This window comes from Cervus elaphus, chromosome 15, assembly GCF_910594005.1.
Source record: "Cervus elaphus chromosome 15, mCerEla1.1, whole genome shotgun sequence".
Taxonomy (NCBI): Eukaryota; Metazoa; Chordata; class Mammalia; order Artiodactyla; family Cervidae; genus Cervus; species Cervus elaphus.
The window spans coordinates 27,675,722-27,691,898 of record NC_057829.1 but is presented as its reverse complement, the minus strand read 5'-3'; the positions used below and the strand labels follow the sequence as shown (position 1 = coordinate 27,691,898).

At 46.5% G+C, this 16,177-nt stretch overlaps 1 protein-coding gene across 3 annotated transcripts in view; it reads left to right on the top strand.

The window, feature by feature from the left end:
• Positions 1–9,616: 9,616 nt before the first annotated feature.
• The window catches only part of LOC122708918 (prosaposin), a 33,529-nt gene continuing 26,968 nt past the window's right edge, over positions 9,617–16,177 (top strand). For all 3 annotated transcript variants that reach the window (XM_043925749.1, XM_043925748.1, XM_043925747.1), the window contains exon 1: positions 9,617–9,774. In XM_043925749.1, coding sequence (XP_043781684.1) covers positions 9,735–9,774 — 40 coding nt within the window. In that variant the 5' untranslated portion in view covers positions 9,617–9,734. The remainder of the gene's footprint in view (positions 9,775–16,177) is intronic.

Below are 16,177 nucleotides of genomic sequence, written 5' to 3'. Positions count from 1 at the left end.
TCCCAGGATTACAGTGGTCCCTTCCGTGGGCTCCCCTTTCTTCAGCTGATTTCATAGGATGTAACAACTGTGATGAAATGACTGTGGTCCAAGGATCTTAATCCACCTGGCCCAGTGAGAACTTTAATGTCTTCAGAGCCCAGAGTTAATGAGGCTCAAACACCAACTGGCAAGTTCAATATGAAAGCCAGATGAGCAGTCTTTACTCAAGAAATAGCCCTGTCTCCTGAACGGCATTATCTGCCCAGGCAAGCAGCAGTCTCCCCACTATGATCAGGCTGGTCAGACAAGTCTCAGAGTCTGTTCTGGGCACATAGAACCTGAACAGGGAAAGGTGGTTTCTGACGGCATCCGGTGCTGCTGGCCCCTGTGTCTTGAGTATTAGGACGAGTGTCCCAGCTCTGTCACTCCTGGGCAATTCTGGGCATTCTCTTTCTTTTTAAAAAATATTTCTTTGGCTCTGCCAATCTTGGTCGTGGCACACTGGTTCTTTACTTACGGCCTGCGGGATCTAGTTCCCTGATCAGGGATTCAACCTGGGGACCCTGCATTGGGAGCATGGAGTCTTAGTCACTGGACCACCAGGAAGTCCCGGGGCATTCTCAGTGGAGGCTGTGTGGCATCAGCCTCGGCCACAGAGTGTCTTGGGCTTGAATCCTGGTTTTGCCAGGATCAGGGATATCCTAGGTAAGTCAGCCTCCTGAGACTCAGTTTCTCTGTCTGTAAAATGGGCATGATCCTTGATTTAAAGATTTGAGCCCATGCATGTAGAGCAATCAGGAGGGAGCCTCACATGTAACAGATAGTCAATTAATGCCAGTTGTGGTTCTGGTTGCTGTGGGATAATGCCAGATTGCCTTTTTGATTCTTCTCTCCTGCCTCCTCTAAAATCCAAGTTCATTAGGAAGCTTCACTTGTTAAAGATATGCTAATGTATTCAATTTGATTATTGAACAGTTCTTGCTTTCCTTTCAGGCTCAGGAACTAACTCTTCAGTCTAATCCTATCTTTGTTTTTGTTCACCCTACAAAATTGACCTTGAGCAAGGACTTGAGGGTATTCTAGAAGTCAGAGGAAGAGAATGATGCCTGAGGCTGGAGGGAACTGGGACACTTACCAGGAGGTGAAAGGCAGGTGCTTGGAACTGAGATTAAAGTGTTAAACCAGGAGGACTGGAACGATCTGGTCCCAGCTCTGTTCCCTACTGGCCTTGTGACTTGTTCTGTCACTTCCCTCTTTGGGTTTACTATAGTTCTCATTCTGACATTCACAGATGGACAGTGGAGGTCTGAGAGTCTCCTGAAACCAGTGCCAAATGGTGTGTCTGAGCATTTTTTTTTTTGCAGAGTGCTCCCAGCTTTCAGCAGATTCTCAAAAGGGTTCCAACCTCTTGGGCTGGCAGACTTTTATCTCGGTGACTCAGCTGTCTCCCATGGGCTCTGATGCCTGCAGCTGACTCACCAGTGCGAGCTCTTAGCAGCCCCAAGGCCAGCTCCCCACAGAGCACCCAACTGGCTCAGCCAGGCACGGTCCACTGTGACTACACCTGGGAGCAGAGCTCTGGGGCCAGGCCGCATCCTGGGGGTGGCCAGCCTCCAGAGCAGACTGGCTGCCTGGGACTTGGCTCATCTCCAGCCCAGTAGGTGGCAGAGCCCCAAGGTGCCAAATGGGACCTGCGCACCAGGAACCTTGAGAGAGCCGTGCACCCAGTGGGGCGCTCTGGCTCCCTGGAGAGCATGAGATGACATCAGACCCCAAGTGTGGCTTTTCCATTCAGCTTGTGTCTTCCAGCTCAGCGTCCACAGCCTCTAGTGTGTATTAGGTGCTCAGTAAAAGTACTGCTGAAAATAACAAGACAGCTCCTTGAGAAGTGAATCACGTACAGAAGGGGTGGGAGGGAACCTTAACGGTCTCCTACAGCACAGAAAAGGCTTTCCTCCAAGAGTATCATTTTAACTGAGTTTTGAAGGTTAAATAAAAGTTCCCCAGGGAAAGAAGTAGAAAAGGGAATTTGAGGTGAGGAAGTAGGTATTACTGGGCACAAAGATGTGAAACCACACATGTTGTTCAGGTAACCCTCGGGGGTGTGGGGCAGAGTTGCTGAGACCATGGGAGGGAGGGGCAAGGCTGGGACTTCAAGGGAGCAGATTGCAGAGTTGGGTTAGGGCCAAGGCTTGTGTTCTGAGAAGAAATGTCAGAGAAGGAGGAGGACAGCTTAGAGCAGGGGTGGTGAGAGTGATACTGTGCACCGCTAGATCTCCCGTCAGGACCAAGGCCCCAAATGGAGTCACTTATGTTAAGCCCGGTGGCTCCAAACTGAGACGTAATTACAGCGTTGGATTTTCCAGAAATGGAATCTTTAACCAGTCATTCGGGAATCACCTAGTGAGCAATCAGCATTAGGTCAGGTGATCTGGCTGAGAGATCCCTGACATCCCCTAAGGAAAGTGACCTTGCCATAGCCAAGCTGCTTGTCTTGACCTAGTAAAATTTGACCTAGTATAGCTTCTTTGTTCCTACTCCCTTCTGTCCATTAAAAGTGTTTCATTTTGTACAGCTCCTCCAAGCTCCTTCTTATCTGCCAGATTGGATGCTGCAACAATTCATGAATTGTTGAATAAAGCCAATAAAATCTTAAAAATCTACTCAATTGAATTTTACTTATTAACAGAACTCTTTTCCCTGCTGGTGGAGGGCAGCCTGCTAAGGACTCACATCTGCGCACTTGGCCTCATCAGCTTGGGCTGCCACAGTGAAATACCACAGAGCAGGGGGCTTAAACAACAGACATTTATTTTCTCACAGTTCTGGAGGCCAGAAGTCTAAGATCAAGGTTTCTGCTGATTTGGTTTCTGGTGAAGACTCTCTTTCTGGCTTGCAGATGACTGCCTTCTTGGTATGTGCTCATATGGCCTTTCCTAACTGTGTGCAGTTGGGGTTGGGGGTTGGGGTGTAGGGGGGAGCAAGATCTCTGGTGTCTCTTCTGATAAGGATGCTAATCCTGTGAGATCAGAGGCCCACCCTTATGACCTCATTGAACCTTCATTACTTCCTTAGGGGCCCCATCTCCAAATACAGTCACTGCGTGGGGATTAAGCTTCAATGTGTGAATTTTGGAGCAGGATACAAACATTCAGTCCATGCTGACGGATGAAGTGAGAGATGCTCAGTCGTGTCCAACTCTTTGCAACCCCCCAGGCCAGAACACTGGAGTGGGTAGCCTTTCCTTTTCCAGGGGATCTTCCCAGCCCAGGTGTCCTGCATTGCAGGTGGATTCTTTACCAGTTGAGACACAAGGGAAGCCCATACTGATGGTGCCCCTGTTCAGGAATTGCCCTCAGCCAAAGGGAGCCCCTGGGCCAAAGTTCTGCCTCTCCCCTGGGACACTGTTATGCTGAGGTGCAAGGGCTATTCCTCTTGCCTCAATTGAGGACAATTCTGCAGGGCCATCCCTACAACACGAGGGTGGGCAGAGGCCTCAGTGGCAACTTCACTGGAATATAGTTTCCCCCTCTGCCCTGTCTTGCTGCCCTCACTGCCTCACAGGGCTGATTCTGTGAGCATGTGCTGAAAACTCCTGCCCACACATTTCAGTCTCAGAGCATGTTTCTCAGAGATGTGAAAGATGGCAAGTATGTGTCAGTTCAAGATCCAACTTTGATCAGCTGGTCCTAACAGCTGGCATACTGAGTTGAAGAGGCTTCAAAGTCAAGTTCTTCTAGTGATGTCTATCATGGGTGAGGAAGCAGGCATGGGGACGTGTGTGCTGGATGTCCATCGTTCCGCAGAGAGCTGTGGTGTTACAGATGCCAAGTTGGGAGAGCTGTAGGAAAGAGGAACAGGCCATCAGGGTCAGAGGCTAAAGGGAATGAGAAGGTGCTGTTGGACTTTCCAAGTAGAGATTTACTCTTTACTTTCAAAAAGCCACTCCGTGGAGCAGTGGGCAGGGTTATGGATAGTCTGGAGGGACAGTAGTAAACAATGTAGGTGACTGTTTCAAGGAGCAAGGAAGTGAAGGGAAGGTACGAGAAAGTAGCTGAAGTGAAAGGCAGGGGTGATATTTCTTTTAGGCTAGGAGAGCCTGGTGTATATTTATAATCTGAGGGAGAAGAGCCAGTGGTGAGGGGGAAGACTGAAGATATGAAAAACAAAAGGACAGTTGATGGAGCAAAGTGCTCGAGGTATGAATAATAAAAATATTTGACAACTGGTAAAGTATGAGGAACAAACGAAGAGAATGAACGCACCTAAAACGAATGCAATATTGTAAATCAACTAGACTCTAGTTTTTAAAAAGGAAAAAAATATATTAAATATAGAAAAGAATGGACAGGGTATCAATTCTGTCCTCACAGAATCAGTCATAGGAGCTGATCAGCGAAAGCACAGGATGGTTTAGCAGCTACAATCTGGCCTTACGAAAAGAAGAAAAGGCATTTCCTTTTCAGAGATGGAAGGAAAGAGGTAAAATAGGAATTGAGCATGAAGGAGACAAAGATGCGGTTGGAACTTGAGTATTGTTGAAAAGATCTGAAGGTAATGAAAACTTGAGATAATGAAACCTTAAATGAGATATGGATGTGTTTACATAAGTAGTAAAGTAAGTAAAGTAAGTACTTTAGTGGAGGTGGTAGATAGTGGGGGATAGTAAATAGTGGAGGTGGATAATATAGAACAAATATAATTATCAGGGATTCAGGTTCTCGTTGCTTTGTCATCCATAGCAAGGCATAGCTGGGCCATTCATGGCCCAGAATGGATGCTTGAGCTCCTGCCATTATGTCTGCAATCCAACATAAGAAAGGAATTTGCAGCCACAGCTGACATTTAGCTGGTCCAAATCAGCAGCATTGTTTAGGAGTAAAATTACTGAAATACTTCTGTTGTTATTTAGTCACTAAGTCATGTCAGACTCTTTTGTGACCCCGTGGACTGTAGCCCACCAGGCTCCTCTGTCCATGTGATTTCCCAGGCAAAAATACCAGAGTGGGTTGCCATTTCCTTCTCCAGGGGATCCTCCCAACCCAAGGATCAGACCCATCTCCTGCATTGGTAGGTGGATTCTTTACCACTGAGTCCTAGGGAAGCCCAAAACACTTCTGTTTCGTTGATGTTGTTCAGTTGCTAAGTCGTGTCTGACTCTGCAACCCCACGGATAGCAGCATGCCAGACTTCCCTGTCCTTCACTACCTCCCAGAGTTTGCTCAAATTCATGTCCATTGAGTTCATGTCCATTGATGCTGTCTAACCATCTCATCCTTTGCTGCTCCCTTCTCCTTTTATTGTCAATCTTTCCCAGCATCAGGGTCTTTTCCAGTGAGTTGGCTCTTCATATCAGGTGGCCAAAATATTGGAGCTTCAGCATCAGTCCTTCCAATGAACATTCAGGGTTGATTTCCGTTAGGATTGACGGGTTTGATCTCCTTGCTGTCCAAGGGACTCTCAAGAGTTCCCCAGCACCGCAATTAGAAAGCATCAATTCTTCGGCGCTCGGCCTTTTTTCACGGTCCAACTCTCACCGACTTCTGTACCAGCTGGTAAATAACTGCTGACTCCCTGATGCTCATTCCTCTGCTTACTCATCCTCTGGGACCACCTACCCCTTCAGGACAACACCTTGGCTCAGCTGGGATCTTCTAAGACATTTCCCCAACAAAATGGTCAGTGTCCTAGCAGTGAAAGTGAAAGTTTTAGTCACTCAGATTTGTCAAATATTTGCATTGGCTGTTTCTCTTCCTTTTAAGAACAGGACCTTAAAAGTCACAAATTTGGCACATGTTCTTTTATTTCATTGGCCAAAATGAAGTCCTTTGGCTGCAAGGGAGGTTATGAAATGTCTTTTTTCTGGGTGGCCACATGTGCAGCCAGAAGTAGGGAGTTTGATTACTAATTATCAAGATCAAGGGAAAAAGAGGTGAAGGACATTAGAAGACAGTTGCAGACTCGGTCACTTGGAAGGGCCAAAAAGGTGCCAAGTATTAATAGCACAGAGGAATTTGTGAGCCTAGCTGACACAGTTGATTTCTCCAGCAGTCCAGGATTGGTGGGAAGAGAGGAAAAGACATCAGAGGCTAGAAATTGGCTGAGGGGAGTTAGGGGTGCTTCCAGGATGAGGAGGAGCCAGGGTGGAGCTTTGGTGCCAGACAGCTGAGCTGGGCCTTCCCAGTGGATGCCTCTGTTCTATCAGCTGTTTTGGCCAAGAGCTCTTTCCATTGTAGAAGCCGTGACAGATGGATGCCATCCAGGGCCAGACGGAGAAGTTTCACAGATCTCGGGCCCTAGAAGTGGGGCCTCATGAGGAACTGGGATCCAGAGCTGGAAAGCCGTCAAGAACCCCACCAGGATCTCCGGTGTGGCTCACATTTCTGAGGAAAAATATTGTTACAGTTCCTGAAAACTTGAGCTCATAGTAGGGAGGTAAAGAAGGGGATTTTTATTTTACCTTTTAAAATTTTTCCCATTTTTTTTTAAAGTATAAAATAAAACATGGACTTGGCAATGAGTGAAATAATGGAGTGATGGGTACAACCGAAAGTCAAGACTCTTTCCACCTCTGATTCTCTGTTCCTCTCCTGAAAATCCTGCCACTTCTGAAAGAGAAGGGCATGCTGCTGCTTCTGCCTCACGCTCCAAAGCTGCTTCAAGTAACATTGTTTTGTCCAGGCCTATTTCCTTAGCTAGCCCATCATCTTTCAGCATTTGAAATCTTTCCAGTTTCCACTGTTACAAAGGGCCCTTCTGTGAACACTTTGGATAAAATACTTCTTAGCTCTGGATTATTTCTTTGAGGGGGGTACAAAGCTAGGAATGGTATTATAGGGTCAAAGGGTCCAAATAGCTTCAAAGCTCTTGTTGTCTACACACAGATGGTTAAGAAGGTATTTTAAGAGGATTTAAGCATCTACTGACTTGGTAAAAAATGATCATAACCCACTTACTGCTTTTATATTCTTTATTAAAATTCTGTCCTTACAGGGAAGAGGGTAGATTAAGGAACATATTACTCTTGTGTTCCAGGTGTGCAAATAAAAGGCATGAAAAGTTCATTGCAAAAACACTGACATATCCCTGTGGTTATGTGGGAGGTGGGGTATTAAAAAAGAATCATGGTTGGTTCAGGCTGTGTCAATAAGTAGCTCTGTGAGCGCAGTAACCCCAGCAAAGTGAGAGCCTGTGACCCGTAGGTCTCCAGGTTTCCTTTTGGCTTGGGGTCTTGTAACCTCTGCATGGGATGCTTTGCCTCCTTCACCGATGAGGAGCCGGGGGCCAGGCTCTGTCCTGGGACCCCACGTCCCTTGCCCTTATCTGGCTGTTGGGGTCATGTGCCCCATGCTGTGCCTGGACTTAGGAAGCCTGTGGGTGGGGGTGGCCATGCAGCCTCCATCTTGCCGCTGAGACCAGTCAATGAGGCATCCAGTTTAGACCAAATCTCGTCCCGACTTTACTCAGCTCTTTCACATCACCCACTGCAGTGCACACTTCCCCATTCTGCTCCCCAGTGGGAAGTAGGAGCCGCAGTGTGGGGGTGGTGGTGGAGGAGGTGAGACGGAGGTGGTGGGCCAAAGGCGCCAAGACCTCTGTCTGTGGCCTGTTCCTAAGATTGCCACAGATGGATGGGACCCTGGGTCTGCCCCTCCCTGGTCAAGTGTAACCTTGGATAAATGCCCTTCCCATCCCAGGTCTGAATTTCTCATTTGGTACAATGATGGAATGAGACTAAATGAACTTTAAGAGTCTGCCCTGAAATTAGGCTGAGATTTCCTTCCCTTCCTTTGAATTTTTAGGTACTTCTCCTGTGGGAGATGGTGAGTGAGGGTCATCATCTCTGTGCTCAGAACCAGAGGGTCAAGCATAGGTAGAAGGCGAGTGGTTTTGTGGGCCACTGAGGCCTTTCTCATTCCGGAGTAAGATGACAATCGAGCTCTAGATGGGGCGGGGGGTGGGGGGGTTGCTTCCTTCTCCAACAGGCTGATTTTTAGCCTGGTTCTCAATTCGCGCTTCACTTCTTGTTTCCTTCTCCAATGACTTATGCACTTCCTATTGTCCCCCATCTTGCTCCTCAGTCCCTTTCCTCCACTTCCTCCAACTCCCGGACAGACCTTAGTAGGGCCTTGGGATGGAGTGTGTTTGTTGGGAAGGGGAAATTTTCCCTTCCCTTCTTTGGTTCTTTTTGATTGGTCAGATAATTAAAATGATGTAAGGCAGATTAACAGTAAAATTTAATTTCATATGTTCAGGAATTCCACAAACATGAGCATGTCAGAGACAGAGAGGTAAAATGAGATATATACCCCATCTTGAGATAAGGAATAGAATAGGGATCTGGGGCTTCCAAGGACAGGAGGGTCACCCATAGGCAGATAAGAGAAGATCTTTTGGTAATTAGGGGTCTGCCCTGCCATATACATGGAGGTCACGTAGATAAAATGTGTCCCTGGTAATAACTGTCTTTCTGGGAAAAATTCCTAATTTATTTTATTTTTTAAATTCCCAATTTAAATTCTTCTATGTAGTTAAGGGAGAAGCAGTAATTTCTCTTAAGTCCTCAGGGTCTCCATTGCCTTTAATGTGAAAGACAAGTGTGTGTGTGCTCAGCTGTGTCTGACTCTTTGCGACCTCATGGACTGTAGCCTGCCAGGCTCCTCTGTCCATGGGATTCTCCTGGCAAGACTACTGGAGTCGGTTGCCACTTCCTACTCCAGGGCATCTTCCCAACCCAGGGATAGAACCTGCATCTCTTGCATCTCCTGCATTGGCAGGCAGATTCTTTACCACCGCGCCACCTGGGAAGCCCCTTATTACCCATTGTATGTGCGTGTGCTAAATCGCTTCAGTCCAGTCCGACTCTTTGCTGCCCCATGGACTGTAGCCCACCAGGCTCCTCTGTCCATGGAATTCTCCAGGCGAGAATACTGGAGCCAGTTGTCATGCCCTTCTCCAGGGGATCTTCCACCCAATATCAATTCTCATTCAGCCAACCATGTTTCACTTTGTTGACATGATGACAGTTGCTAGTCAAAGATACTTTAAGGCCTAAAAGGGGAAAAATGAAATACAAAACCACTCTATGGCATTTCTTAAACTAACACGTTGGATGGGTGAAAGACTCACATGCCAAAGTGGCACATCTGAGACCTGCCATGAAACCCTACATATCTAATATTGGAAAAACCGGTCTGCGAGTCGTGGGGAGAAGGGATGGTGGATGTGAGATGTGAAGAGGGAAAATCAGGAACCAGAATGAAGCTACGCACTAACCCAGCCACTTAAATACCACGAATGTCAATTTAGGAGACAGCTTTGGGTCTTTGGGTGGTGAGTTTGAATTCTGACTGTGAGAGCTTAGAAAAAGCAGATGAACTTTAAGATTCTCGGCTGAAAAATGGCCCTAATAACAGAAAACGGTACGTCATAGAAAAAAGGTGAGGCTTGAAAGATATTTTATATAAATAATCCCTAACGTCTTCAATTATGTATTCTTTTCTGATGACCCCTCCCTCCTTCGCCCCGCCCCGCCCCGCCCCGCCCCGCCCCGCCCCGCCCCGCCCCGCCCCGCCTCCCCTCCGCGCAGGCGCCCTCTGTGGCGCTGAGTCAGGCTGCGGGCGGAATTCGGACCCGCCTGGCGGGGACTGATCTTGCGCTTGCGCAGTGGGCGACGCTGGGGCGGAGCAGGTTTATATTCGCCGAGAATCAGCTGACGCTCTGCATTGCAGACTGCGGAGTCCGGTGGCGCCATGTACTCGTTCTTCGTCCTGGCCAGCCTCCTCGGCGCGGGTAAGCCCTGAGAGCCCCACTCCCCCAGCCTGGGGTAGGGGTTCCCGGCAGAACGCGGCCGGCTCCTCCTGGATCGGGCTGTACCGGGCCTCGCCCCTCCGCGCTCCGTAGGGATTGGCGAGGGGCGCGCACTGCGCAGGCGCGTGCGCAGCGCCTGGTAGCTGCTGGGCGGCGGAGGGGCTGCGGGAGGCCGTTGGAAACCTGGTTGCCAAGGGTCTGGGGTCCGGCGGGTGGGGCAGGGGAAGTAGCGTCTCCCTCAGGGCTTGAGTGGGCGTGGCTGGGACTTACCGGGGCCTTCCCTTAAACTCTCCGTCCTGCTCTTGGGGTAGGCTTGTAGGGTGACCGCTCCAGCAGCTGTGTTCTGCTTCTGCTGGGCGCACGTAATCAAGATGGACTGCAGTCTCTACTTCTGGACAGACTTCGGCCCTTGGCCTCACTTGCCCCAGTTTTTAAAAGTATTGAAGTTGCAGGAAGCACAGAAGTATTATGTATCTTCTGTGTTGATGCTTACCTTTACATACATTGTTTACTCTTCATCCTACACCTCGAAGATGATATGAGGTTTTTGTTGTTTGCTATGGAGCCCTCCTTTCATCTTGCATGGCCACTGGCCGGCTTTGGCAATGGCCTTTATTTTGGTGAAAATGTAGGTACCTGAGAAGTTGGTGCTACTCGGCAGTATTCCTACACCCACTAATTGTCCTGAAGTAGTGTTAATGGATGTTAAAATCTCTACAGGGCGGAACTTGAGAACTAGCTGCACTGCCTTCCTGGAATTAGAAAGGGCCCTATGCCCTCCCCACACCCTTTCAGCTTTTGTCTTCAATCTTACTCTCATTTAAATCATCATGGTAAAGGGCAGGGAGTGAGATAAATAGAGCCAGACTTTAATTTAAATACAGAGAGGTGTTTTCACAAATCTGGGTGTTTTCAGATAATAGCCCTCTGAGGGAAATAAATCAGATCTTTACAGCCATTCTCAGTTTCTGTTTTGGGTGAGCTGTAATTTAAGGGCTCGCTTCCATTTTAACTCATGCAGCAATGCAGATTTTAATTAAACCGTAACAAAATGGATGACAGTTGATGGAAAAATCAAAGAAATAAGTTATTTATAGGTGACATAGATTTAAGGTGTTTTTCCTCATGTTAGCTTTCAGCAACTTCCAGGAGCTGAAACCTTAAACCAAGCTCCTAACCTTATTTTACCTGTGGATTATGAAAGGCAATCAGTTTATAAAGATGTCGGTTTATAATCACTGAAGAAACTTTCTTGCTGGGGTTGGTACTGCTTGTTATTTCATGGTCTGTATGATATACGAATGCTAGTCTGTAAATATACTGATTGAGAACAATTATTTTGTTTTTCAGTATCCAATTTTTCTTACTGGCAGTGAGTCACTCCTCACGAGACCCTTAGGGGTTCTGAATCACACCGCACAAAGAGGAAATGTAAAGTTCTCCTCTGGTACAATATACACGGGAGTGTGGCTAACCAGACAGTTAACCTAGACACCTTCTTCCCAAAGCACTTGGGCAATAGGAGTGTGTAATAATGTGCTCTAACCTTGCTGCCCAGCCTTCAGGATTACGTCAAGGTCATGCTCTGAACTGGAGAAGGAAATGGCAACCCCCTCCAGTAGTCTTGCCTAGAAAATTCCATGGATGGAGGAACCTGGTAGGCTACAGTCCATGGGGTCGCAAAGAGTCGGACACGACTGAGCAACTTCACTGGTTCACTGGTTCATGCTCTGAACACAATGTGTGAATGCCTGCTTGCTTTGACAGTTCTGGCCTCAGTGTAGGTTTTTGAAAAGATAAAAAGTGTTTAGGATTGATGTTGAGCTTGTTAACAAAGATGCCTGGTGACGGCAGCCATCATCTGCTCCCTGGGAGTGTGTCATCCTGGATCTGCAGAGGCTTTCTGCTTTGTGTTTCAATGATGTCCTGGTGGTAGAGACGTTTGCTTTTGAGTTACTTTTCCAATCATCCTATTGCCTGTCCTTTTTCTCCACCTGGAAAAGAAATGGCAGTGATGGTATACTGAGAGAAATGGAGAATACCTCCTCTGACTTCTCAGGAATGAAGATACTGAGGCCCCCAGAAAAGACTCCCCCAAATTGTAGGCCATTTACTGGGGAAGTCAGAATCAGAACCCAGGACTCAGGACGGTGCTTGCTCTTTGTCCTTCCATCAACATGAACTGCTTAATTCTTTACAAATTTATTGGGCTGTAATTTACACACAGAAAACATGCGCATTTTAAGTGTGCAAATTGAGGTATTACTGCACGTGAACAAGCCCACTCCAGAAACACCTGTGCCTCCCCATCTCTCTCTAACTTGTCCCAAAGGAAACCGCTTGGTTAGCTTCTAGCACTGTCGATGTAAAAAACCCAACTGCTGCTTTTGAGCTTTTTATACATGAGATCATATAGTGAGGACATGCTGTTGGGTGGTTCTTCTAGTGGAGAAAGGCAGACCCAGTGTTAATGAGGTGAAAAGTATAAGACCTGTGGCTTGGTGTCTGGGAGGTGGTACATATTCCCTGACGCTTCGTTGCCTGTTACTGTCACTTGTGTAGAGGCTAGCCAGCTGAACAGTTTGCTCAGCACTGAGGCAGGTAGCTCTCTAGGGATGCTAGAATGTATTATGTACAAACTTATATTCATTTGATAGCTGCTCTAAAATTTTTTTTCTTTATTTTTGGCTTTGCTGGGCCATCGTTGATGTACTCACTTTTCTCTAGTTGCAGTGTGGGGGCTTCTCACTGTGGTGGAGCATGGGCTTTAGGTGTGGGAGGGCTCAGTAGCTGTGGCTCTTGGGCTTAGTTTCCCCACCAGGGATCGAACCCATGTCCCCTGCATTGGGAGGTGGATTCTTAAATCACTGGACCACCAGGGAAGTCCCGTGACAGCTTATTTTTATTAAGATGTTGTGTGCGTGCATGCTCAGTCAAATCTGACTCTTTGTGACCCCACATTCTATAGCCCACCAGGCTCCTCTGACCGTGGGATTTTCCCAGCATGGATACTGGAGTGGGTTGCCGTTTCCTCCTCCAGGGGATCTTCCCAACCCAGGGATTGAATTTGCATCTCCTGCATTTTAGCAGACAGATTACCACTGAGCCACCTGGGAATCCACTTATTAAGATGCAAGACATGATTATGGCATGCCTGCTGAATATCACCAGTTTCAGTTTTCTTCTTGTCAGAAAGTGAAAGTGTTAGTCGCTCAGTTGTGTCCAACTCTTTGGGACCTCGCTGCCAGTTTCTTCTGCCTATGGGATTCTCCAGGCAAGAATACTGGATTGGGTAGCTATTCTCTTCTCCAGGGGATCTTCCTGGCCCAGGGATTGAACCTGGGTCTCCTGCATTGTAGGCAGATTCTTTACCATCTGAGCCACCAGGGAAGCCAATTCCAGTTCTCACCTGTCAGGAATTTGGACAGTTTCCTTGCTTATGAATTTTTAGTCAAAATCAACATTCATAGTAATATGAATATAATTTGTGAAGGGCTTATTTGTATTAGCCAACCAAGGATTTGGTAAGTGCTTTTTTTAATTGCCTTTGACAAGGTGTATCCAGTACCACCTATAATAGCTAAAGTGTATTGGATCAGGTGGTCTTGAGTTTTTCTAAATGAGGAAGGGAAACTTGCTCCTGCATTTTCTTGAGATGTGAAAGCGTGGAATGGCCTGGCTGTGGCTGACTGGATTGGGAAGAGGAAGGGCCAACAGGGAACTGCTGGCTGGGGAAAGCACCTAGTCCGGCAGGGGACGTTCTCCAGCCCAAGACCTTGCCACGTTGGGCTGGTGTGCGCTGCGGCTTCTGGAGGCAGTCTTCCAGCATGGGCATTCTAAACCCAAGCCTTGGTCCTGACCCGTGATTTGGGTCTTCCTCCTGGAAGGAGGGTCTGGATTTTTCTTGCCTTGTTTTTTTAAAATCATTTAAAAACTGATGGTAAATACTGAAGAATTTGACTGTTCGCGATAGCACTCATTCCTTCTGTTTCTTGAAGTTCCAGAAAACAACCCCTGAATTGTGACCTTGGGTAATGGCCTATGCACTGAAGAATAATCTGTCCAAATTTCATGTTTTCTTGTGGAATTTGTAATTCTTTAATATGGGAGTGAGATGATACTGTGGAATTGAAGTTTTAACTAATCACACCGCTGACTCTATGACCCTGGGCAGTTTTCTTAAACTGCTTCCTCATCTGTAAAGTAGGATTGATAGTCATTCCTATCTAACTGGGTTGTAGTGATGCTTTAATAGCTTACTGAATGACAGGGCACAGGCTTGAAGCACTGTGAGGTTTGTTGTTACACCATGTATAGAAGCAGTGCGTGTTTGGTAATGTCCTTGTTCTGCCTGCACAGCGAGCCCTCTCTGCCCTTGTTTTGTGATGTCTCCTGCCTTCTTTCCTTGCAAAAGATGTAAATTTAACAACAAACAAAATTACATTGACTTGTAAATGTGTATGTTGGTCATAATTACTGGGTTAGAAAACAAACCAGGGTAGGTAGTCAGCCATTGGTGGCCTGGCAGCCAGACTCAGTTTATGCATCAATCTTTAACAGAGCAGCCCAGCAGATCAGGTTGGCTCCTGGTAACCTGACTGCTCAGATTCTAGGCCCATTGTCACTAACCATGGTCCCTGCAGCCTGTTCCATACCCCCTCTGCGACCTTTCACCCCCAAGTCTGGCTCCCTGTCCATCAGTGGAGGTGAACTAATTAGGTCATAACTGCACATCACAAACAAGTTACATTATTGTAATAGGGCAGAGAGTAAAATAAAAAGTCTGTCTCATCCTACCACCTTCCCCCCCCCCCCCCCCAGCCCCACCCCCACCCTAGGGCCTTTCCCAGAGGCAGTCTGGTACCAGCTTCTTTAGGAACCTCCCTGGTTACCTACAGGTGACTGTGTGTATAATTCCCCTTCTATTTTTCTTTTTAACACAAACACATGTTACACTGACTGTTTGCTCCTTGATCTTTTTTTTTTTTTACTTTTTCAATCATGGAGCATCCTAGACATCCAGAAAAGTAGAAGAGTAATTATAATGAAGACCCATGTATATTTGTTGTTGTTGAGCCATTAAGTTGTGTCCGACTGTTTGTGACCTGTGGACTTCTGCACTCCTGTCCTTCACCATCTCCCAGAGTTCACTCAAACTTGTGTCCATTGAGTCAGTGATGCCATCCAACCATCTCATCCTCTGTCATCCCTTTCTCCTCCTGTCTTCAATCTCCCCTGGCATCAGGATCCTTTCCAGTGAGTCAGCTTTTTGCATCAGGTGGCCCAAGTACTGGAGCTTCAACTTCAGCATTAGTCCTTCCAATGAATATTCAGGGTTGGTTTCCTTTGGGATTGACTGGTTTGATCTCCTTGCAGTCCAAGGGACCCTCAAGAGTCTTCTCCAACACCACAGTTCTAATACCCTAGTTAAGATACGGAACAACCCACCTCCTTCCATGGATAACTGCCTTCCTGGGCTTCGTGTTTACCATCCCTCTCCTGGTCTATCTTTATACTTTCATGCATGTAAGTGTGATCTTCAGCAGGTTTGAGTAGTATTGTTCTGGATATTTTAAACATTTTATAAACAATATGTATTCTTGGGTTTTTTTTTTTTTTTTTTTGCTGGTGAGGTTCATTTTGAAAATTTAGGTCTGTTTCATTCATTTTCAGTACAGTATTCCATTTATATGATACTTATTCTCCATTCTGTTGCTAGACATTCAGATTATTCCAGTTTTATTTTTCTGCTGTAAATACTGGTGTGCACATGAACAGACACTTCCTTACAGGATATACCTAGGAACAGAATTGCTTAGTTGTAGAGTATATCTGGGCTTCCCTGGTGGCTCAGATGGTAAAGAATCTGCCTGCAGTGCAGGCGAACGGGACTCCTGGGATGCCTGGGTCAGTAAGATCCCCTGGAGAAGGGAATGGCAATCCACTCCAGTATTCTTGCCTGGAGAATTTCATGGACAGAGGTGCCTGGCAGGCTAGAGTCCATGGGGTCGTAAAGATTTGGACAGTATCTATTTTCATCTTAATTAGAAATTGCTGAATCACTTTCTAAAATGATTTTAGGAATTTCTGTTCCCACAGAATATGCAGCTTTTAGTTACATTATTAACATTTGATGTCAAACTTGAAATTTTGCCATGATAAGAGTAAAAAAAATGAGGTGGTTTTTCATTTGCATTTCTCTGTTATATCTTTAGAGGTTATTCATGCTAATTACAGATCTATACTACTTACCTTTCTAAAAATTTTTTAAAATTTTGAAATAATCTTAGATTTACAGAAAAGTTGCAAAGCTAATACAGTGAGTTTCTGGATACCCTTCACCCTGTATGCCCTGCTGTTAACATCTTGTGTAAGCACTGTACAG